Source organism: Pipistrellus kuhlii, unplaced genomic scaffold, assembly GCF_014108245.1.
Source record: "Pipistrellus kuhlii isolate mPipKuh1 unplaced genomic scaffold, mPipKuh1.p scaffold_m20_p_15, whole genome shotgun sequence".
Lineage (NCBI taxonomy): Eukaryota > Metazoa > Chordata > Mammalia > Chiroptera > Vespertilionidae > Pipistrellus > Pipistrellus kuhlii.
In genome coordinates, this window is record NW_023425460.1 from 5,585,641 (window position 1) to 5,608,043 (window position 22,403).

At 45.9% G+C, this 22,403-nt stretch overlaps 1 protein-coding gene across 29 annotated transcripts in view; it reads left to right on the forward strand.

Annotated features, from left to right (window-relative positions):
• The window catches only part of KCNMA1 (potassium calcium-activated channel subfamily M alpha 1), a 669,206-nt gene that overhangs the window by 400,524 nt on the left and 246,279 nt on the right, over positions 1–22,403 (forward strand). Inside the window, exon 6 of one of the 29 annotated variants that reach the window (XM_036438135.2) lies at positions 19,192–19,617. The exons of the other annotated variants lie outside the window; for them this stretch is intronic. Within the exon in view, the coding sequence (XP_036294028.1) occupies positions 19,192–19,289 (98 nt within the window). The 3' untranslated portion in view covers positions 19,290–19,617. Of the gene's footprint in view, positions 1–19,191; positions 19,618–22,403 lie in introns of those variants that run through there. 29 annotated transcript variants of the gene reach the window in all.

Below are 22,403 nucleotides of genomic sequence, written 5' to 3' on the forward strand. Positions count from 1 at the left end.
CTGTACCTTTCCTGGTACCCAGTCAGGAGTGAGTTTTTGTCCCTCCTGCCTCTCTGGTTACAGGCCTCCCTGCCCCCCTCAGCTGAGCTCAGCCCTCACTCTGCCTCCTGTGCAGCTTTACTCCCTGACCTTTGTTCCCTGTGCTTTTCTGATTGGCGCTGCCAGAGCAGGATAAGCAGTTAGGAGGCAGGTCCAGGGCTCAGAGGCTCAGAATGTCAGGGACTGTGGCTGTCTTGTATTTGCTGTGTCCCCAGTGTCTCGAACAGTTCCCGGCACATAATCTGTGCTTGTTGAATGAATGATCATACAATAATGATAATGAACCATTGTTGATCGCTTATTAAGAGCAGACACTGGGCTCAGCATCTCATGGGCATTATCTCAGTTAATATTCACAGCCAAGCCAGAGAGTAAATACTTTGAGGCTGTTTTACAATTTAGGGAGCCAGGTTTGGGGTTAGGTAACTTTCCCAGGTGGTAAATGGACCCGGGGCTCAGCCCAGGTTAGTCTGGCTCTGGAGCCTGTGCTTTTAAAAGCATTTGCCAGCGGTTCTGAGAGTGTGATTGCCAGACAGGCAGCAGCTCCAGAAAGCTTGTTAGAAATGCAGATTCTTGATGAAACTGGTTTGGCTCAGTGGATAGAGCATTGGCCTGCGGACTGAAGGGTCCCAGGTTTGATTCCGGTCAAGGGCACATCCCCAGTGGGAGATGTGCAGGAGGCAGCTGATCGATGTTTCTCTCTCATCGATGTTTCTAACTCTCTATCCCTCTCCCTTCCTCTCTGTAAAAAATCAATAAAATATATTTTTTTAAAAAAAGAAATACAGATTCCTAGGACCCAGCCTAGACCCAGGGGGTCGGGAACTCTCCGAGTTTGATCCAACAGCCTCCTGGTAATCCTGCTACTCGCCCAGTTTTGAGAACTACTGACCTTGGACTGCCTTTTACTCCACCCACCCCGAAGAGCTTTGAAAACTCAGGATATCAGAGCAAACCTCCAGCCAGTTAAGTCGAAGTCTCTGGGTTGGGGGCGGGGTGACCTAGGCTCAGCATGTTTGAATGGTCCCCAGTTGCATTTGAATGCACTAAGAGGGTAGGTATGTCTCCTAACTCTGAGTGTGCCTGAATGCCTCCCTAGCATAGGCTTCCTACACTTAGGTGGGCATGTGAAGCGCCGGATCTTGCTAGAATGCCCTTTCTGACTCAGGAGGTGGGGGTGGTGGCCGGGACTCTGCATCTCTGTAGCCCAGGAGATGCCCAGTGGGCAGGGGACTGTGCTTGAAACAGCATGGCTTCCCACTCTGCACTGTGCTGTCCAATGTGTTGAGCACTGGCCGCATTTAGCTATTTAGTTGTACATTAATCAAAATGAAACCCCAGCTCTGATGCTCAGTCATTCTATTGCAAGAGCTGAGAGCTCCACGTGGCTGGAGACTGTGCTGTTGGACAGCACCGAGCGTCTCCCTCGCCCCTGAAGGCCTGCGGGGGCCACGTGGCTCCAGGCCGTGAGCTTGTGACAGAACACACCACAGTTTTTCATTTTGTGCTCCCAGGACAGTCTTCAAACACTGGTAGCTGGACGAAAGTTTATGGAAGTGATTTTTATTGAAAGGACCAATGTTAAATGTTTTATTCTAAAAGAAGTAAATAACTTTCTTGAGCGGATGTAGAATAGTCGTTAGTACACTACCAAAATGAAACTCCCCATCACCTTACCCAAGTTAAATTATTGTAGTGGGGGAGGTGGGAGCACAAAAGAGGCCTCCCAGTTCTTCCCCAGAGCTCTCCGAGTCTGAAATGGACTTCTGGGCGCTGAAAGGAGAGGCCTCTGGCTCCCCCTACAGGCCTATTTGGAGTTTGCTGGATTATGCGGGATTAAGTGGGATGGAGGAAAAGGGGAACAAACTGGCTCAAACTCAAAGGGCAGCTTGTGCTTGGCAGAGGTGGGGGGGGGTGTGTACCCCCATGGGATGTACTATTGGCTGGACCAACACTACAACCATGAACTCCCCGCTTCCTCCCCTTCAGGGGCTCCTGGCCCCAAGGCCCTGGTCTGGAAAGAAGGGCCTTTGAGACCCCGGAGGTCACTTGCGCCCAAACCTCAGGCATCTGGACATCTAAATTCTCTAAAGCCCCTGATAACCTTCCTCCGATAGTTAGTAGCTTTATTTAAAATATAACAAAAAGTGTGGCTTTTATTTTGGGACCCAGATGTCTTTGGGGGCAGGGAGAGGAAGGGAGACAGAGAGAGAACATTTTAAAAGGGAAATAAGTGCTTCTAGAATTGGAGTAGTGGTGCATGGGTTCATATTACATGTAAATGTATATGTGATATGTATACATACATATGTACATTGATATATGCAATGTATAATTATTCCAGTGAAATTGGATACTTTTAACCCCATTTTATAATGGTGAAACTGAGGCAGGCACGGGTGGTTCAGTAACATGCCAAGGGTCACATAGGAAGTGGCAGAGCCAGGCTTTGGACCCTGTAGTCTACCTCCAAGGTCCACATTTCTTGATGCTATATTATGCCGACTCTCAAACTATAGCATTTATTAGCCTAAGAATTACACTTCAAAGAATTAGTCAGTGGTCTTGTTCAATCATATCAAATACTGGATGCAGCTCCCTCCTCCCCCCAGTCTCCTGACAAAAAGCAGAGACACCCTCACAGAATTTCTTTGGTCCCCTGAAGTGAGAAAGGACATTGAGAAGAAAAGTCATTCAGTCCTTTTGGGAGTGGGGAGGTTAATACAATTTCTGTAACTCACCAGCCTCCACCCTACTTGTTTTTAAATTTTAAACATTTTTAAAAACATGTTTTTTCTTTTCTACCAGTCTCTTTTTCTGAGCTGCTTGGTTTATTGTACACAAGGAGTGAAATAAATAAAAAAAAACAAAAAACCCATGTCACTATAGTTGGTCCGTCCTGAAAGAGTATGTTCGAGATCATGGGCTCTATTCTTTGCCTGAGATGATGATTATTATTACTAGAGGCCCATTGCAGGAAGATTCCTGCAAGAACAGGGTTTCCTGCGACCTGAACGCTGCTACCACCCAGTGCTTTTCCTCCGGCTGCTGCCCCCCACACCATGTTTTCCCTCCTGCTGCCACCGCCGCCGCCCCACTTTCTGCTTTCCCTCCTTCTTTCTTCTATGCTGTCTCTAGTATTCATTCCACATCTGTATATGCAAATTAACCACCATCTTTGTTGAGTTAATTTGCATACCCCCTCTAATTGGCTGGTGGGCATAGCTGAGTGATGGTCAATTTGCATGTTTCTCTTTTATTAGTATAGATTATTTTGGAGGAGGAAGCGCATGGCACCATGCATCTTGGAAATAACACTGGGATGGATCACTATGAGGCTGCCCGAGAAATAAATGCATTTGGTTCTGTCCCTGTGGCTGGGTTCTGAGACAAGACAGCCCCAGTGAGGCAGGGCTCTGAGTTCAGATCTTGTAGGGAGCTGATGGCGGTTCTGTAGTTGTTGTAGCTGAAACAGCTTGGAGAGAAATGACTCCCCTGGAAGAGATTTTCTCGTTCTGTCCCCTTGATGTCGCTTCGTCAGGGACATGCTTTAAATAAGATGCCCTCTGTGGATAGCAGAACTCTAAATCCTTGTTGAGTTGCACAGCCCTGTTCTATGCCAAATTGGAAATTACATCCCAAAATGAATGTCTTCAAGGAGCAAATTCAGCAGTCGGTTTTCGTAAATGCCAGAACCTCTCCAGATGGCTGTACTTCATCTGGGTGTTACTGGAACTGCCTCCTCAAGCAATCTAAATCTCTAGGCCCTGTGAGTATTTACCTTCACATCATTCTCAGAGAGATGCCTTGCCTCTCCTCCAGGGCTCAGGGCTGATTTGGGTTGACCAGGCTGGCGGGTCAGATGGGAAGAAAGTGAGCACAGGAGGCAGCTCTGAGACACCGCTGCACTTATCCAACTGAATACCTACTGTGTGCAAGCCACTGTCTCCTAGGAGTGGCCCTCAGATGGGGAAGACAAAAATCTTGCCTTTTAAGATGTTGATGATTTAACTGGATGGGTATTTTATAAGGAACAGTAATAAATGTATAGAAATTCAGAAGCAGGCCATCCCAACCCAAAGTAGACTTCAGGTATCTAGAAAGTACGCATATTCCCCTGAGAGCAAAGCCACGGAGGTGTGGTGGGCAGGCCAATGCGTTCCCTAGAAACTCATTAGAAATAAAAATTCTTGGGCCCAGGCCCGAACCTGTAGACTTTTGGGGGGCTGGTGTAATACATTGCCCAGGTGGTTCTTACACAGGAAGTGTAAGTATATGTGCAGTATATTAGAGTCATCTGGGGAGCTTTGAACTTCCCCTTGTCCCAGCCAGATAGGCCGTCAGAACTGCTGGGGTGGAGCTCGGCCATTAGAATGTTTCCAAGTCTCCTGGGTAATTCCACACACAGGCAGCGAGAAGCAGCCCTGCTCAGGGGCGGGTCTTAACGCAGGGGCACACCTGGGTACCTGGGCAACTGCAGGAGCAATGCCAGGAACACGTAAGCTCCTTCCCAGGCCTGCTGAGTCCCACTCTCTGTTCATGGGCAGAACATGGACACTAGCGAGAGGAGCAGCCCTCCACCTTCAGCCTCTATTAGGGTCACCTGAGGGTGGACTGGATTGCCCGTACCAGGAGTTCTTGATTCAGAAGTCCTAGGTGGGGCCTCAGAATTTGCATCACTACCAGGTTCTCAAGCGATGGCTGCTGCTGCTGGTCTGAGCCACACGTGGAGAACCAGGGGTCTAATCTTGGGGAGAAGCTGAACCTCCTCCTGTCCCCAGGTCAGAGTCCCCTGTGACCTCCCCCAGGGAAGATTCTCTTGGGGCCTGGCCCCTCTCCGCCCCCAGGTTCACTTATCTTAACAAACATTCTTTACCATGCATCCTATCTGGAGACACTGAGGTGCCCAGGTCTGGACCTGCACCTGCTTGCCACAGTGAGGGCAGGTGATGGGTGATGACAGGAGCTGCATTTCTGATGGAATGCATCATATTACTCGAAATAAATATGGAGTACCACTATGGTGCCACTTTTATCTCACATCACCAAATCCATTTTCTCTCTTTAAGGCTAAGTAAGAATTCTGCCACCCACCTCACAAAGGGATTCACTTATTTCCTGAGTGGATCAAAAAATGTCCACCTGCTCAGATTTGAGGCACAATCAACCCTGCTCAGTCTCACAGCCCTTATATTATCACTCAGCCTTCCTCCCTGCTCCTGTTGTCTGCCTCTGTGGGATCCCTTAACAGGACCCGCGTGACTCAGGGCCCACTCAGAGTCCGGTTTCTGGAGAAGGCCGCACACTAAAATGAAGAAACTGTAAAAGAGTTAATTTGGGAAAATGGGGGCCAGGCGGGGAGTCCACCTCTCGGGGAGGACTACTCCATTATCTGGCCTTTGCTATCCCTTTTTATTGAGATTCTGAGACAAAGACATCTCTTAGGTGGGAAATTCCAACAAGAGAAAATCAACAAGAATTTACATATGATCAACAATTAAAGTTGCCTCAACTACCACTATCTCAACTAGACCATGAGTTTGGCCAGCTCTTTTTACATTTTACTACCAGGGAACAATGTTTGGTTTCGGTTAGCCAGCTCTTTTGACATTTTACCACTAGTGACTCAACCTAGAGTCAATGAATTAATAGCTCGGACCAGTCAGAGCCATCAAGGTTGGCCAGCTCCCTTTACATTTTATTACCAGTGACAATGTTAGGTTTTGGTTACCAGCATGCTTCTATCTGAGTTTCTCTCCCCTTTTTCCTCCAACCAGCCTACCCACCCCTGACCTCACCGCAAGCACAAACACATTCCATCTGCATGACTTTGGTGGGTCCTCTGTATAGCAGGTGCTTGCCCATCCTCTCTACCTACCCACCTGAACTCAACCAGTTATGACTGTGCCTCTGTTAAAACCATTACCACCTAAATCACTTAGGGGTGGTCTTCTGATGTTGGCTGTGTTTTTATAAGTAATATGTACATGTCATGGCTCAGTAGTCAGATTTGGAATTGTCAAATCTGGCCCACTGACTCTTTTTGTAAGTAATGTTGTATGAGAGTGCAGCCTCGCCCACTCACTTAGATAGTGTTTGTGACACTGAGGCAGACACCCAGGGCCCAGAAGCCCAAAGCCTTCAGAATCTGGCTCTTTACACAAGTGTGTGATCTGTTCCCTGCTCTAGGTTAGTAGGTACATGTTACATTCCTTTAAATTTCTCTAAATACCTAACACGGCATTTTGCACACACTAGTTCCTAATCGGTTTTGATAAACTGGAAATGAACAATTTTCTGAAATAAGTTACAAATGTGATAGTAATAAAATCAAATCTTAGTTTTGTTCTTTTTATTAGAGGTACCATGTGTTATGTGGCAAGTATGCGACTAAGCTCTTTATGTACCTAATCTTCTTAACGGTCTGTAAGATGATAGCAAAACCGGGACCTGAGAGGGTTGAGCGGTCTCATTAGCTGTGTGAGTCCAGCAAGTGATGCAACGAGGATTTGAACTCAGGTCTTTGTGACCTCAGAGCCTGAGCTGTTAATCTCTCTAGCCCTTTTATGTGATCAGAGACAGAAATCCTCCGAAACCCTGTACCTGAGATCAGTCCTGCAAACCAAACTGACAGATGGTCTAAAGCACATGTGTCAAACACAAGGCCCGCGGGCCAAATCCGTCCCGCCAGGCCTTGCAATGTGGCCCGCACCGCACTGTCATCACTGCACTCAAGGAGGCAGTGTCCTGAGAGTGAGCAGCGCCCCCCTAAATTCTGTTCCTTGCATGCCTCACTGCCTTACCCTGATTCCAGCCCTGATTAAGAAACCCTATTAAATATCGCCATTGTCATGATGATGATTATCTTCATTCATTCACTTAGCAAACAAAACAAATGTAGTGTGTTGGCTGCTCTACTGGGCTTGGTAGAATATTGGTTTAAATCTTAAATGAGATATCTTGCCCCAGTGGTGGGAAAGGCAAGTGTATAAACCCCAGTTTGCAAACCCAGTTGTTTGCAGGAACAGGAAGGTGACCAGGAGTGAAGCCTGTCCGGTGAAGCCTTCCCCAGCTGGAAGGTGAATACCCGCCTTACAGGGTAGCCTTGACCTTTGGCTGTCCTTGCCTTGTTGACACCTCACTGTCCAGCAGCACCTTCTCCTCCTCTTTCCTCCCCGTTCCCTCTCTCCTCCCCTTCTTCCCCTGGCTCCTCTGATTAATTCTTTTTGGCCACAGTCACTTGCCCCTTGGAAGCCAAGATAGGGCGCAGCATTAATTCTCTGCTTAGGACACAGGGCTTCCAGTGTCTTCACTACAGGAAATGGTCGTCTTGGACTGCTTTCATTCCTACCCCTCTATGATCCAGGGTAGGGCCCGTGACTTGCTGTCTGCTGGTAACAGATAAACAAGTACAAATTCTTAACATGGTAGGTGACTATCTAAGGACAATTAAAACACTCCAGTTTGAATTTGCAAATTCGGGCAGAAGTCTTTCTTTCAGATGGCATGTGGAGCAATTGTGCATTGTCTGAGGGCTTACTCTTTCTGTTTTGAAAAAAAATTCATTTTGGGTAAGAGCCTTTGCTTGCCTCCCACAATAAAAACGCGCCTGGTCAGGTAGGGAGGGGGGACCCAGTCTCCGTTGTAAGCACAAGGGGACCCTTGGGGAATGCAGATTCCCAAGCTTTTCCCGCACTCACCTGCCCAGGTGTCTGTCCTCTTGGCAAAGCCCCCAGAGGCTCCCTGAATTCCCCCACTTCCACACAACTGCCTGGTCCCAGGCTACTGCTCTGAGTGATTTGTTGTGCAGTTCTGCCACCTAGTGGGAGAAAGGAGCAATGAAAAACATTCTGAGCCTCTGCTCAGAATTCTCTCTCCTTGAATCCTGGTTAGCTGACCTCTGATGACATAGGCCCTAAGTTTTTACTCTTAGAAGATAACCAAAAGGTTCCTAGACTATGTGTGAAATATGGGAAAAGACAAATGTCAGTGCCAAGAGCTAGGATTCTTAAAGGTAGGCCTATGTGGTCAGAACCACTCCTCATACACAACTCAGTCTCAGTGCAGGCCCAAGGCAGGAGGGGTGGGGTGGGGTGGGGGGTGGGAAGGTCCTGCCTGGCCCAAGAGTGAGGACCTTACCGGGCTCACTCTCCAAAGGACTGTCTTCTGCTGCTGGCATAGTTTTTCCAAATCCAATAGGCTATTTTCCTTTTGTCTTTGGACTGAATTGGCTTTCGATTTGACAGAAATATTGAAGGCTCTGTCCCTTTCCTTTTTACATGTCAGATTGTCTGCTCTGAACAGGGAAAGGACGCACAGATTCTGAATAGATGTTTGTGAAACCTAAACAGAAACGGGAGCTTTGTTCATACACTTGAGCGTGGTCATACTCTGTTCCCCCCAGTGAGGCCGCACTGGTCCGTGCAGCGGGACGGAGATTTTAATGAGGACCGCACTGTGCTAGCCTCACTGTTTCCTTCTGTGTTTGTTCTGAGAGGCGAGTTAGCATAAAATAACCATTGACTATCACTGGGTGGGTCCCACAGGCCATTTCTGCAGAAGGTCATAGAGCTTTTTATAAGATTCACTCTTAGCCGCATAGCGGACACAGAATAATATGAAATGAGGCCCAAAAGAGGAGTGACTATTTTTGTCCTGAGCTGTCCTTGCTTGTCTCGATAGGGAAGAGAAAGCTATGTGTTCCTGTTGTGACATTTCTGTCATTTCCTCTGACTTTCCGGGTGGACTTCATCTCACCGAAGTTGAAAACACATATTTCAGATGGAGAAAAAGATGAGCCAGAATCTGGAAGAGAGGTCAGAGCTGTGCTCCTGGAGAGAGAGACCCGATGCCCAGCTGCCCGAGAGGGGTCAGGGTTTGTAAGGAGGAAATGCGCTCCAAGTTTGGCTCTGTTTCCACTGGGCTGACAGGAACCCTGGAAGCATTTGTGATTGGTCCAGAAACACCAATTATCTGGCTGCTGGAGTGTAGAACCAGGGAGTTAACAGGATGAAACTAACAAACGACCCGTGGTACAAATGTCCTTTTGTCCTAACTACTTGCATGGGTCTAGATAGCGAAGGAAAACAACTGATTCCAGAGTCTACACAAGTTACGTTACCCAGGAATCAGGTGTGTAGAGTTGCTTATGCTCCATGACCTTTAAAAATGATCAGAATGCCCTGGCTGGTGTGACTCAGTGGTTAGAGCACTGGCCCACTCACCAAAGGGTACTGACCGGTTCAATTCCCAGTCAACAGCAGGTACTTGGATTGCGGGTTCCATTCCCAGCCCCGGTGGGGACATGTCGGGGAGACGATCAATGGATGTGTCCCTCTCACATAGATGTTTCTCTCTCTCTCCCTTTCCTACCTTCCACTCTCTCTAAAAATCAATGGGAAAAACATCCTCCGGTGAGGATTAACAAAACACACACACACACACACAAACAAACAGAAACAGATCCGGGTCTTGTATGTGGAGGTGGGGGCAGCAAAGGGGTGGTTTGTATGTTGCTGAGCGTAGCCACCCATCCTGGAGTAGCAACTTACAGATGGGTGTGGAAAGGAAACCTTCATGGTTCTTAGCTCGAAGGGCCAGTTTGTGAAGTCAGTGTCATTTCTTCTCTCTGCTGGTGTGCATTCTGCCTGGCCACCCTTTATGCCAAAGACCTTGAGCAGACCTTGGCTGAAACCCCAAGGTGGGCTCCCTGTTCCCTGCGGGCAGTCATCTGTGGAATGGATTGGTGTGGGCTGCATTGCCTTGGGCCGGGTTCATGTGTCATTCAGGAGACGAGGCATCAGGCTGCAGAAGCAGAGGAGGCTGCCGTCTGTCCATGGAAATGAGTGAATCAGACAGCAGATGGGGGCAACTCTCAGGACACGAGGCACTGCAGAGCGCAGAACTGAAAGGACTAGGGAACATCGTGTCCTTCATTCCACTGATGAGAAAACCGAGGCTCAGCGATGCCAAGGAATTTGCCCACTTTGCTTCCACTAATTGATTCTTTCATTTATTCAACAAGGATGCCGAGTGTCTCCCATGTGTCTGGCATTGGCCTATGTGCTGGAGTCATAGGAAAAGGAGTGTCACACGGGGAGCAGAAGCTTGTCAATCTACAAGAGAGACACAACTGAGAATGCAGAGTCTCTGGCAGAAAGAGGGAAGGAGAAGAGAGGGCCGCTTCAGCGTTATAGAGTTGGGGCACTGATTAGACCATTTTTCACAACTGGAGTAACGCCCAGAGTCTGATGGCAGGTCACTCCAGAGACCATTTTTTTGCAGTCATCAGACTTGTGATTGCAAAGGTTTTTTTTCCCCTGCTGCAGACCCAGCCCGTGAACGTGGTCATGCTGGTGCCTTTCTCAGCTCTATGCTTTATCCCCAGAACCCGGTGGAGCACTTGACACCTGGCAGATACTCAGTAATATCCACTGAGCGAACCATGGAGCGAATGACAAAGGGATAAGGGTGCCCGTGTCCCGTTCTACATGGCAGGCATCAGCGAGCTCCAGTAGAGGGCCAGATGCTAAGTGATTGAGGCATTGGGGGCCACACAGTCTCTGTTGCAGCTACTCAGCTCTGCCCTCGTAACGGGAAAGCAGCCCTAGACAATCTGTGAAAGAATAGGCATGGCTGTATTCCAACAAAATGTCAATCACGGACACTGAAATATTACTTTAATACAATTTTTATGAAATATTATTGTCATATTTTTTAAACTATTTAAAAATGTAAAAGAAAAGAGAGCATTCTCAGCTTGCAGGCTAGACAGACAGAGATGATGGGCCAGGTGTGGACCCCTGGCTGTAGATGACAACCCTTGCTGTAGGTGTAGACTAATGGTTACAATGAAGGATTGTTCAGTCATCCATACAGGCAATTATTAGGTTCCTGCTCTGTGCCAGGCTTCCTACCAGGCACTGGACATACAACAGAAGTAAGACACAGTGTCGGTCCTCAGATGGCTTAGAATTTGAGGGAGTCATCAGTATTCTTCTGGAAGGACAGGAGAGCTTCATGGAGGTGGTGTTGAGTGCATCAAAGTCTGAGTGATGAGTATATGGCGGCGGGGAGTGGCCAGGGAAGAAACAGTGTGAGGAGGGGCTGAAAGCAGCTTCTTTTAAGGAACCTGAATGTGATGGGGACAAGGCCCTAGAAAAGTAGTCCCAGGAGCCAGGAGCCCCATTGGCCAAGACTTTGATTAGTATGTGAGGGGGTTAAATGTACAAGTCTGATCTGGAAAAACATCTCCTGAAAGTCCTCTGTCGTCTTCTAGTCACAGGAAAGTGTGTGGAGAGTGTGTGGGGTCGATGCTCAACCATTGAGCCATACCAGCCGGACAGTGTTTGGTGATTTTTAAAGATTTCTACACATGAGGTTGAATTCTTATATTTTGTAGGACAAGTATAATTAATTGTGTATTTCTTTAGGGAGACAGAACCGGTAGACCAGCCTCTCTTGGCAGTCGTCATGATGATTAGTCACCAGCATAAAGGCACAGTCATTGTCCTCAGCAGGTCAGATCTTTGAAGCATGAGTCATGATTGGGAAGTGAATAAGACCCCAGTCCAGTTAGTGCGTGTATACCAAGCACTCTACAATCAATTGGGAATTTCTGGACTACAGTCTCCAGACGTCACAAGCATCTTTCAAATATTCCCTATTTGCAGATTGAAAAAAAATCAATGTGGATGGAATGATTTTCCCACTGTCCCTACGTCAGTTTGCTTGTCTGATGCTCAGAAACTTTCTGCCAGCTCTCTTGCTCATCCTGTGCCTGTTGTGGAGTGCTGGTTCTTAGAGAACTTCCTTAGAGGTTAGAGAGGAGGACTTAGGAAAAGCAAATCACAGCTTTTCCCAGCTCCTCTCATTTAGCTTGATCTTCCCAGTCTTCATTTTGATCATAACCAGAGGCAAAGATGTTATCTCTACATTGTACTCAGAAAACCATAAAACTCCCTCTCTTGTTTTATTTCCCAATGATGGAAAGTGATCCAGGAAAATATTAGTAAAAATGGAAGGTGAAATTAGATCCTTAAAAGGTTTTGTTATTTGTCTAGTTCTGGCTAGTATTAACTTTTCTTATTTGTCTAGTTCTGGCTAATATTAATTCAGGAATCTGTTATACTTCAGCTAGTAGTTTATTTTGTCTTCATCACCACCAATTTTGCTATCTTTCAGATACTTTCAGGGATCCCTGAGTAAATGTCCTTAAGCAGCAACTTAGTTGTCTGAGAGAGTTTGTTTATTAGAACTGTTGGGTCCACAACACTCAGCATTCTATCTAATAAAGAGGGAATATGTAAATGACTGTCACATCACCACAAAGATGGCAGTGCCCAGTCCCCTCAGCCCCACCAGAGTCCCCAAGTCCTTTCAGCCCTACTGGAGGGCGGGGAGGGGGGTGCAGCAGGCACATGGTGTGGCCAGACCCACCATCAGTCCTCCAGCTGCTTAGGGCCGGCCCAAGGCACAGGCAAGTCTTAGATGTTGGCTGCTCAGCCACCCAGGGTGGACCCAAAGGAGCAGGCAAGCCTCAGATGCCGGCTGCCCAGCCACCCAGGAGTGCCCAAGGCTCAGATAACCAGGGCCAGCTGAAGCTTGCACTGCTGGCAGTGGCAGCAGCAGAGGTATGATAGGGACATCACCTTCTCCTGATTGCCTAGTTGCCTCCTCCCCTGAGGGCTCCTGGACTCTGAGTGGAGGCAAGCTGGGCTGAGGGACCCCCCACTCCCGTGCATGAATTTTCATGCACTAGATCTATAGTGGGAGAATAATTACCTTAGCTGAAGTCAGTTTCAGTGTTCCTTGCTCATCAAATTATAGTTCTTTTTACATAAAAGGATGCTTGGAACGGGGCCACCCAGACTACCAAATTTAGGTGCTTTTGACTGGGCCCAAAGTAATAACAATTTGAGTAGAGTCAGCCTGCCTCTTGAAGTCTAGGAAAAAAGAAGGCAGAAAGAGATAAGAGCAGGATTTGGGGATCCAATTTAAGATTAATGAATGTGTCATTAACAGATTGATCGTAACACCATTCTTGTCACACCGGGCACACTGTGGAATATAAGACACAGTTTCAGCCTGCAGTAGCTTACTCTAGTTATGGATATGGGAGCTCAAAAGATCTTGTCTACGATGGGAGTTTAAAGTCTTTGATGAGCAAACATAACAGAGGAATGAATGAACAGTTAAATTATAACACAACAGTCAACACGAGAAGATAGACATTGAAGTGCATACAAATGCACTCTTTACTGGATGTAATTCACACTTATCCAGGTATTGATTGTAGGATATACACACATATCTACACATACATGAAATTGAGTTCAAGGTAATAGGGTAGTAATTGGATGATAGAATCTAGTATTCTTGACCTTCTCAGATCAAGTATCTTGTTGGCAAGATGTTGTAACTAATATTAAAGCCAGTGGAATATACCAATGGGTCCAAATGGAAAATCTCCCCCTCACCTTGCCCCAAATGAATGCACACATCACTAAAAGGCTCTCATTTCCCTCCTCACATCTGTCCTTGGAGGCAATCACCTGAGCAGGGACCATAGAGCGGGTAGATGGAGTTTCCATCAATGGGCAGCGCAAACCAAGCAGGTGGCTGACCATACTGAGTGGATACAAGTGCCTTGGAGGGACTGGGCCTCCTAAAAATATAGGCTTGTAAGTCAAGAGCAAGTGTCACTGCCTGTGTATGTTTCATGCTGAGAGTAAAAGTAGACCTAGATAAAGTGTTTGAGAGTCTCCTGTCCAATTCTTAATTTGGAAGGAAGCTCAGTGTCAAAGGAGTATGACATAGGAAGGGAGTGGCCTTGGTGACTAACAGAAGCTGGGGCCTGTTGGGAAGGCATGGGTTTATCTATGTGTAAGACATACAACATTTCTGTAGCTGTTAACTTTGTAAGAAAACGTTTTGCCAACACGGTTGTATTTCATCAGCTGTGAGGTAGTTGTTATTGTACTCCCCTCTTTGGCAGATGTGGTCAACAACGTTCCAAGAGGTCTGTGGTTGGTCCAATGTCCCACAACTAGTGAGTGGCTGGGCCAGGGCTAGAAACCAGGGTCTCTTTCCAGGTGCATTCCCACTGTGATGTGAGAGCTGTAGCATACCCCTGCCTCCTCAGTGCTGACTGAGTTTAGGTGTATGTTCAGATGGGGGCAGTGCTCTGTGGTTAGGAGCCATATGTATGGTACACACAGTGCCATGAGTAGAAAGCAGGGAGGTGTTGCCTGTTCAATGGGAACTGGCTGGGAGAGTCAGACTTGAGTTGAAACTTGAAGCACGAGTAGAGTTTGAGTAAATGGAATGGAGGGGAAAGGGCATTCCAGGCAAGAGAAAGAGAAAAGCAGGGGGAAGGATTTGTACGCTGCTATGGGGAGCCAGTGAGTAGACTTCTCTGCATATTTCTGAGTGTTTGTGTTGGAGGCAACTGGTGAATCAGTGGTACAAATAACGAGGGGATTTACTCCCAGGAGGGCAGGCAGCAGAAGCCTCTGGGGAAGATTGGGGAACTGGAGGAGAACCTTCCCTGTTAGCCCCTTATGGTCCTTCTCTTTGATCACCTCCTACGGACCCACAGTAGATGGAATTCACCCACCTATCCATCTGCCCATTTCTTCATTTCACTTCACTTTCTTTCTTTCAACAGGCATTTGTTATGCACCTATTCTGTGTTAAGTCTTAGTGAAGTTACAATGTTTGGTGGACTAATGCATGGATGAGTAGACAAAAGAAAAGGGCATGGCTTGTGAGCTCTTTCGTGGGACTGAGTATAGCACTGCTTTGCTCTGGGAAGAAGCACAGAAGAGACAACTCCAGGTGCCATGGAAGGCTTTCCAAAAGAGGTGCCACTTTGGTTGGTTCTTGACGTCTGAAGTAGAACTTTGCCAGCTAGGAAAGAGGAGGATAGGAAAATCAAAATGAGGGTTGGTATTTGCAAATGAGCAGAGGCTTAAAAATGGGGGGAGGGGGGGCGCGGAGTGGGGAGGCAAGAAAGTAGGCATAACTCAAGATGAAGAAGGAAGAAGGCAATGACAGAAGATTCAGAAAAAATGTTTCAATGTCAGACCTAAAAGGACCATCTGATCCAAGGTCATGCCTACATCCCTTACTGGGCACAAATGATGCTCCTTTGGGGAGTTTTCTAATAGCCCAACACTAAGCTTCCTCTTAATAAGCCTGTGGGAACATTTATCTGAGGCTGATGCCCAGTACTTTAAGAAGAAAGAAGGCAATGATATGGCATGGAAGAAAAGGAAGAAGGGGATGGTGATATGGACTTTCCCCCCTAAAACAAAAGCAAGCAATGAAGTATCCATTAAAAAAATATTTTTATTCTTAATTACAATTAGCATTCTATATAATAAAGAGGCAATATGCAAATGGACCATCACTCCAACACACAAGATGGCCACCGCATGTGGACACAAGATGGCTGGCAGGGGAGGGAAGTTGGGAGGGATCAGGCCTGCAGGGGAGGGAAGTCAGGGGTGATTGAAGACCTACAGGGGGAGGATAGCTGGGAGTGACCAGGCCTGCAGGGGAGGGCAGTTGGGGGTGACCAGGCCTGCAGGGGAGGACAGTTGGGGGTGACCAGGCCTGCAGAGGAGGTCAATTAGGGGCGATCAGGCTGGTAGGCGAGGGCAGTAGGGGTGACCAGGCCATCAGAGGAGGGCAGTTAAAGGCAATCAGGTTGGCAGGGGAGCACTTAGGCGTTGCTTGGGCTGGCAGGGGAGTGGTTAGGGGGTGATCAGGCTGGCAGACAGAATCAGTTAGGGGCAATCAGGGAGGCAGGCAGGTGAGCAGTTGGGAGCCAGCAGTCAAGGATTGTGAGAGGGATTTCTGACTGTGGGATGGGACCTAAATAGGCAGTTGGATATCTCTCAAAGGTTCCCAGATTGGAATGGGTACAGGCTGAGCTGAGGGACACCCCCTCACACATGAATTTTGTGCACCAGACCTCTAGTACAATACGATATTAGTTTTAGGAATACAACACAGTGTTTAGACATTTATATGTCTTATGAATGATCACCCAAATATATCTTATAATAATAACTATGACACTATGCATAGTTATTATTATATTATTGACTATATTCCCTATGCTATGGTTGACATTCACATTACTACTATGCAACTATTAATTTGTACTTCTTATTCCCTTTACCTTTTTCACCCTCCCCTCTAACAACTCTCCCATCTGGCAACCATCAAAATGTTCTCTGCATCTGTGAGCCTGCTCTGGCCTGCTTGTTTATTTATTTTGCTCTTTAGATTCCACATGTATGTGAAATTATATGGCGTTTACCTTTCTCTGACTTATTTCACTCAGTAGAGAACAATCTAGGTCCATTCAGGTTGGTAAGATGTCATTCTTTTTTATAGCCCAGTAACATTCCATTGTATAGATGAACCACTTCTTTATCCATTCTTCTGTTGATAGACACTTAGGTTGTTTCATTCAGCTATTGTGAGTAATGCTGCAGTGAGCACATGGATGCACATGTCTCTTCGGACTAGTGTTATGGATTTCTTTGTATAAATATTCAGAAGCAGAATTGCTAGGTCCTTCCTTGTCTCTTGTTATAGCCTTTGTTTTAAAGTCTATTTTTTCTGGTATAAGCATATTTTTGTTGTTTTTGTTGTCATGCAACATGTTTTTTTCATCCCTTTTCTACCTGTGTGTTTTGTTTTGTTTTGTTTTGTTTTTAATATATTTTATTGATTTTTTACAGAGAGTAAGGGAGAGGAGAGAGGTAGAGAGCTAGAAACATCGATGAGAGAGAGACATTGACCAGTTGCCTCCTGCACACCCCACACCAGGGATGTGCCAGCAACCAATATACATGCCCTTGACCGGAATTGAACATGGGACGTTCCAGTCCACAGACCAATGCTCTATCCACTGAGCCAAACTGGTTTTGGCGTACCTGTGTGTTTCTTTTGATCTGAAGCCTCTTGCTGGCAGCATATGTAAGGGTCTAGTTGATCTTTTTTTATTCTTCTTCTGGAAGAATTAACATTCCCTGTAATACTTGTTTGGTGGTGGACACCTTTTTTTTTTTTTTTTTTTTTTTTTTTTTTTTTTTTTTTTGTCTGCAGAACTCTATCTGACCTTTGATTCCAAATGATAGCTTTGCTCAGTAGAGTAATCTTGGTTGTAGGCTCTTGTTTTTATCACTTTGAATATTTTGTGCCAATTCCTTTCAGCTTGAAAATTTTCTGCTGGAAAATCAGCTCACAGTCTCATGGGAGCTCCCTTGTAGTCTTTCACTTACTGCTTTTATGGTTAGCCCTTTAGTTGTGATATGTCTTGGTAGGGGCCTCTTTGGTTTCATCCTGTTTGGGATTCTCTGTGCTTTCTGAGCTTGCCTGTCTATTTTCTTCACCAGGTTAAATGTTTTCCATCTTTATTCCTTCAGATAGGTTTTTAATGCCCCACTCTTCTAATCCTGGTACCTCTATGATGGAAACAAATATTGGTACACTTGATATTGTCCCAGAAAACTATCTTCAATTTTTTTTTGGATTTTTTACTTTTTACTGTTTTGATTGGCTATTTCCTACTACCTAGCTATCAAATTGCTTATTAGAGCCTCTGTTTCATCTAATCTACTGTTGATTCTCACTGATATAGTCTTAATTTCAGTTATATTTCTTTGTGTTTTCTGTCTCCATTTTTATGTTTCTTGTTTTTGTTAAAGTTCTCTCTGAGATCATTGAGTATCCTTATAACCAGTGTTTTGAACTCTACATCTGGTAGGTTGATTGTCTCGATTTTATTTAGATTTTTTTCCCTGGAGTTTTGTTCTGTTCTTTCAATTGGGACATGTTTCTTTATCTTCTCATTTTTACTGCCTCCCTGTGTTTGTTTTTATGTATTAGGTAAAGCTGATATATCTCATGGTTTTGGTAGAGTAAAGAAGTATATTTTAATAGCTAACATAGAATGCCATTCTGAGGGCTTAGAAAAAAATAAAAATGTATTAGAGTTCTCTTCAGACCTTAAATGGTTTATGGCAGCATCTGAAATTGCTGGCAAAATTATGACCTTGTAACTCACAGCTGTGACATATATTTTCTAGCACACAGTGTGATTTATATACAAGCCAGTTGCCTTGAGAAAGAATGGGGGGAAAACTCACACAACAGAATGTTTATAAAGTGTTGTTCTTTTTATGTATAATGTCTTTTCCCTAAACCTGCACTAATGGGAGGGATGGTGTGCTATTAGTCAAGGTTATAGGCACAGTTCTTGCAGGATGGGTGGGGGTATGAGGATTACTTATACTTACACATTGGCTGATGGGTTTGCAGTGTTCAGAATACACAGTCCTCCCTTTCTCCCTATTCCCCTCACCTAAAAGAGAGCTGTCACCTTGACCAACTTTTTTCCTTTAAATTATACCTGGCATCTATCAAACCCTTGACCTTGAATTGCATTTAACCTGAGCAAGAAACTTAACCTCCCCTGGGCTCTGCTGGACAGCTCAGCGATATGTGGGATTTCCAGCAAGCTTGTTAAGTAAGCTTGGCTTCGACCCTGTTATGGAACCAGAGAGAGAAGGAAGTAGGGGCAGGCTAGGACCCATGGAAGGACTATGGAGAATATCAGATTCACACAGATCTCACTTCCATGAGAGAGAGAGGAGACCCTCCAGCTCAGTGACCAGGTGAAAAAAATAATGGATGTGAACCTGGAGGGGCCTGGATGTGGCCCATTCTGGTTGACCCTGAGCAACTCACCTATAAAAAAAAAAAGGTGAGCTCTTGCCTTTGCTACCTAGGGGAGTTATTATGAGGTCAAAAGGCATGCATCTTTTAATCCTAAACCAATGACCGGGGTCGATATGTTTTTCTTGCTCTGCCTGTTTCATTTTGATTTTCCCCTCAGGCATCCAATCTTTCCACCTCAAAGAAGATTCTTGAGGGACCCGACTTCCTTCTCCCTGAATGATTTTCTTGTGTACAGTCTCATTCCAGTTATTCCTGATCGTTTTCTCTGAGCCCCTTAGAAATCTGATCACTACCCTGTAGAGGACCTGTGTATGCTTACTGGCATGATCACATGCTCCTCTAGATCAGACCTTACACATCCCTGGCTCATCTCCGGCCTCCCCTGACTCACAGGGCTCCGGAAGCAACAAGAGCTGAGGCAGCCCATCGCTGAGCTAACGGACCTTGCTGGAGTGTTTGTGATGCAGATGACTGAGCCCAGAGCTCACTGAATCGGTCCTAAAAGAGGTGCCAGGACTCGGTGCCATTAAAGGCACTGGGGCTTGGAGGACACTGCAGCTTCGTGTGCAGACCTCCCAGACTCTGTCCTGACCGAGACCTTGGTTTTTAGCTCAAGGCACTGTACAAGGCATCCCAGAAACCATAACACTGCTTCCAATCCCTTCAAGATAAAGAGGCTCGTATTTTATTCCAACATGAAGGTTTTATTTTACGTGATTGAGTCTGGACATCTTAGTGATATATTTTCAAAGTAATTATTGTATAAATTTCATAAGAATTACACATTGTCATTCAAGAGAAATGGAAGCAACCACAGGAGATGCAAAGAAGAAGCTATCACATAAATTAAAGCGAACAACAAGCATTTTGAGGACTGGTGAAAATAATTTTATACAGCTTTCTATATGTTAGATAAGTAACTTATATAAAATGAGTTCCAATTATCTGTGTTGTTTTAAAAATACAAATATTCAATTTAAGTTGATTGGAATATAGGGAAAAAAGGCAGGGGGGGTGTGGAATAGAGGAATCGCTAAACTTTGGTACCTTTTGGTTCCAAAGACAGGCTAGTAATGACTACGAGCAGGCAATTTGGAAAAATAATGAAGGGGGAGTCGTGTTTTCTTTTAACTCTATTTTTTAATTTGATGTAGTACAGATGAGCTTTCTGCTGTGAAAGGAGAGAAAATTACTACACTTACATTTCCTCCCACAGCTTTTCTCCTCACTAATTAGTTACATTATTTTCATTTTGTCAAGGTTTTATAACATGCTCCTCTGGAACTAGAGTTCCCATTTATATTTAGCCTTAGTTAAGTCTTTCAAAGTGTGAGGTCCTCCTCCCCAGGCCCTATCTCTTCATAGCTTCTTCATACAGATTCCGTGCAGAGAGTAATGGTGGAGAAACTGCCTCCCGGGCTAGCAAGCCCTGCTCCCTCGCCTACCCGCTGGGTGAGCTTGGGTGAGCTGTTTAACCTCTAATTGTCTCGATTGCTGCGTCTGCAGAATGGGGACAACTGCAGCCAGCTCCTAGGGCTTGTGGGGATAAGATGTGTTATTTAAACCTGCTCAGCAAGGTACCTGCCCCATGGTTTGCTTCTATGGAATCATGCTTTTTGGAAGCAGTAAGCAGCAGGCAGGAAGCATCTCTGAGAATCTCACACTCTTCCTGAATCGTTTGCAGGGATCTTTTCAGTCCCATCATGACCTTTACCTGCTTGAATCTCTTTTATGCCTTTTCTTGTTCTTAGACTATAATCTAGTCTGCTCCTTAAGGCCTACGGGGTCTACCCTGATGGGCCCCTGCCTTCTCCTGAGGCCTCCTTGGGGCTTCCCCATCCCTTCTCCTGCAGGCTGACCCCTTACCCTTTCCTGGCCCCAGAAGGCCGCATCCTGCTCCCTCTGGTGGTTGGCGCCTGTCCCTGCTCAAGGTCAGTTCTCAGCTGATCTGCCCTCTCATTAGCGAGGCTGGGTCTGACCACACAGTTCCAGTGCCCCCAGGGAAGGGTGTTTTCCTTGGAATCACCTGAAGCAGTTTGTCACTGTTCCTTTGATTATTTCTGTGCTTAGTCTACCTCTCTAGACTGTACCTCCTTGAAACCTGGGATCCTGTCTGTCTTATTCAGAGCTGTATTCTCAGTTCATAGCACAATCCCAGGCACTGTGAATATTTATATTGATCTATCTATGTACCTATAGATAGGCAGTACACAGGGGTCTTCTTCCCTTTCTACCTCTCTTCCTTTGCTCAGGTTCTGCTGCTGGGGAACCCAAACTGAGATATCCCATTTAAAAAACAAAGTTAAGCCCTAGCTGGTTTGGTTCAGTGGATAAAGCGTCCACCTGTGGACTGAAGGATCCTGCGTTCAATTCCGGTCAAGGGCATATGCCCAGGTTGTGGGCTTGATCCCCATTAGGGAGCATGCAGGAGGCAACCGGTCAATGATTCTCTCTCATCATTGATGTTTCTATCTCTCTCTTTCCCTCTCCCTTCCTCTCTGAAACCAATAAAAATATATTTGAAAAAAAATTAAAAACTAAATAAAATACAAATACCCAGAGTCTCTAAGAGGTTATAGGAGACACCCTGTATCACAGTAATGAACGGGAAAGCCGGGATTTAAATCTAATCACACATTTGCGGAGCACCCACTGTGTGCCTGGCACTGTCACATGATGAAAAAGAACTCAGTTTTGAACAATAAATCAGTCCAGGTCAGTTTTCAGAGTCTCTGCCCTTAACCACACTATCCCACGAATTCTCCGAGGGTGGACTCCGGACCCCTTCTAACCTGGGAGACCCTTTCCATCCCAGACCCGTGATGACCTCTGAGTCAGCTCCCATCTGCCCTCCACGCCACCCAAAAATGCACCGTCCCCAGGACTGTGGTTTGTGATAAATGCAGCAGGATTCGCTGACTCAGTGGCTTCCCTGCCCAGTGTACCATCTCTCTTAACTAGTTGCAATTAGCATTTCTAAAAAGAAATCTTTCCACAAGGTGAGACCATTGAGATATAACGTCTCCGGGGTGAGTGGGATCATTCAGAAATTAGGCACCTAATAAGCCTGTGTCCGGGCATTCAGCGCCCCAGGCCGATGGAGTGGGGCGGAGCTCACAGCAGCATTTCTCCCTGGTTCCACATGGGCTATAGACACTGCAGGTTCATAAGAATGAGTCTCACTTTTCCTCTCTGAGCTATTGTAACAAATGTTATTTCTTTGTTCACAAGTGAGCTCTAGAAGCACAGAGACACAATTATAGAAATTTGATTTGATGGAGACATTAGAGATTATCTATTACTTATACTCCCAATTCCCTTCTCTCTCCTTCCTTCCTTCCTTCCTTCCTTCCTTCCTTCCTTCCTTCCTTCCTTCCTTCCTTCCTTCCTTCCTTCCTTCCTTCCTTCCTTCCTTCCTTCCTTCCTTCCTTTCCATGAGAAACCTAAGTCACTGAGAGGGAGACGGACTTGTTTGAGGCAACGTGGTGTTGGAGGGCTCCCGAGACTAGAACCCACACAGGTGTCACACAGGTGTTCTTTCCTGAGCCACCAGCAATCGTAAGGCATTTTCTATTGTGTTTGATTCTCCCTGCAGTTCTGACATA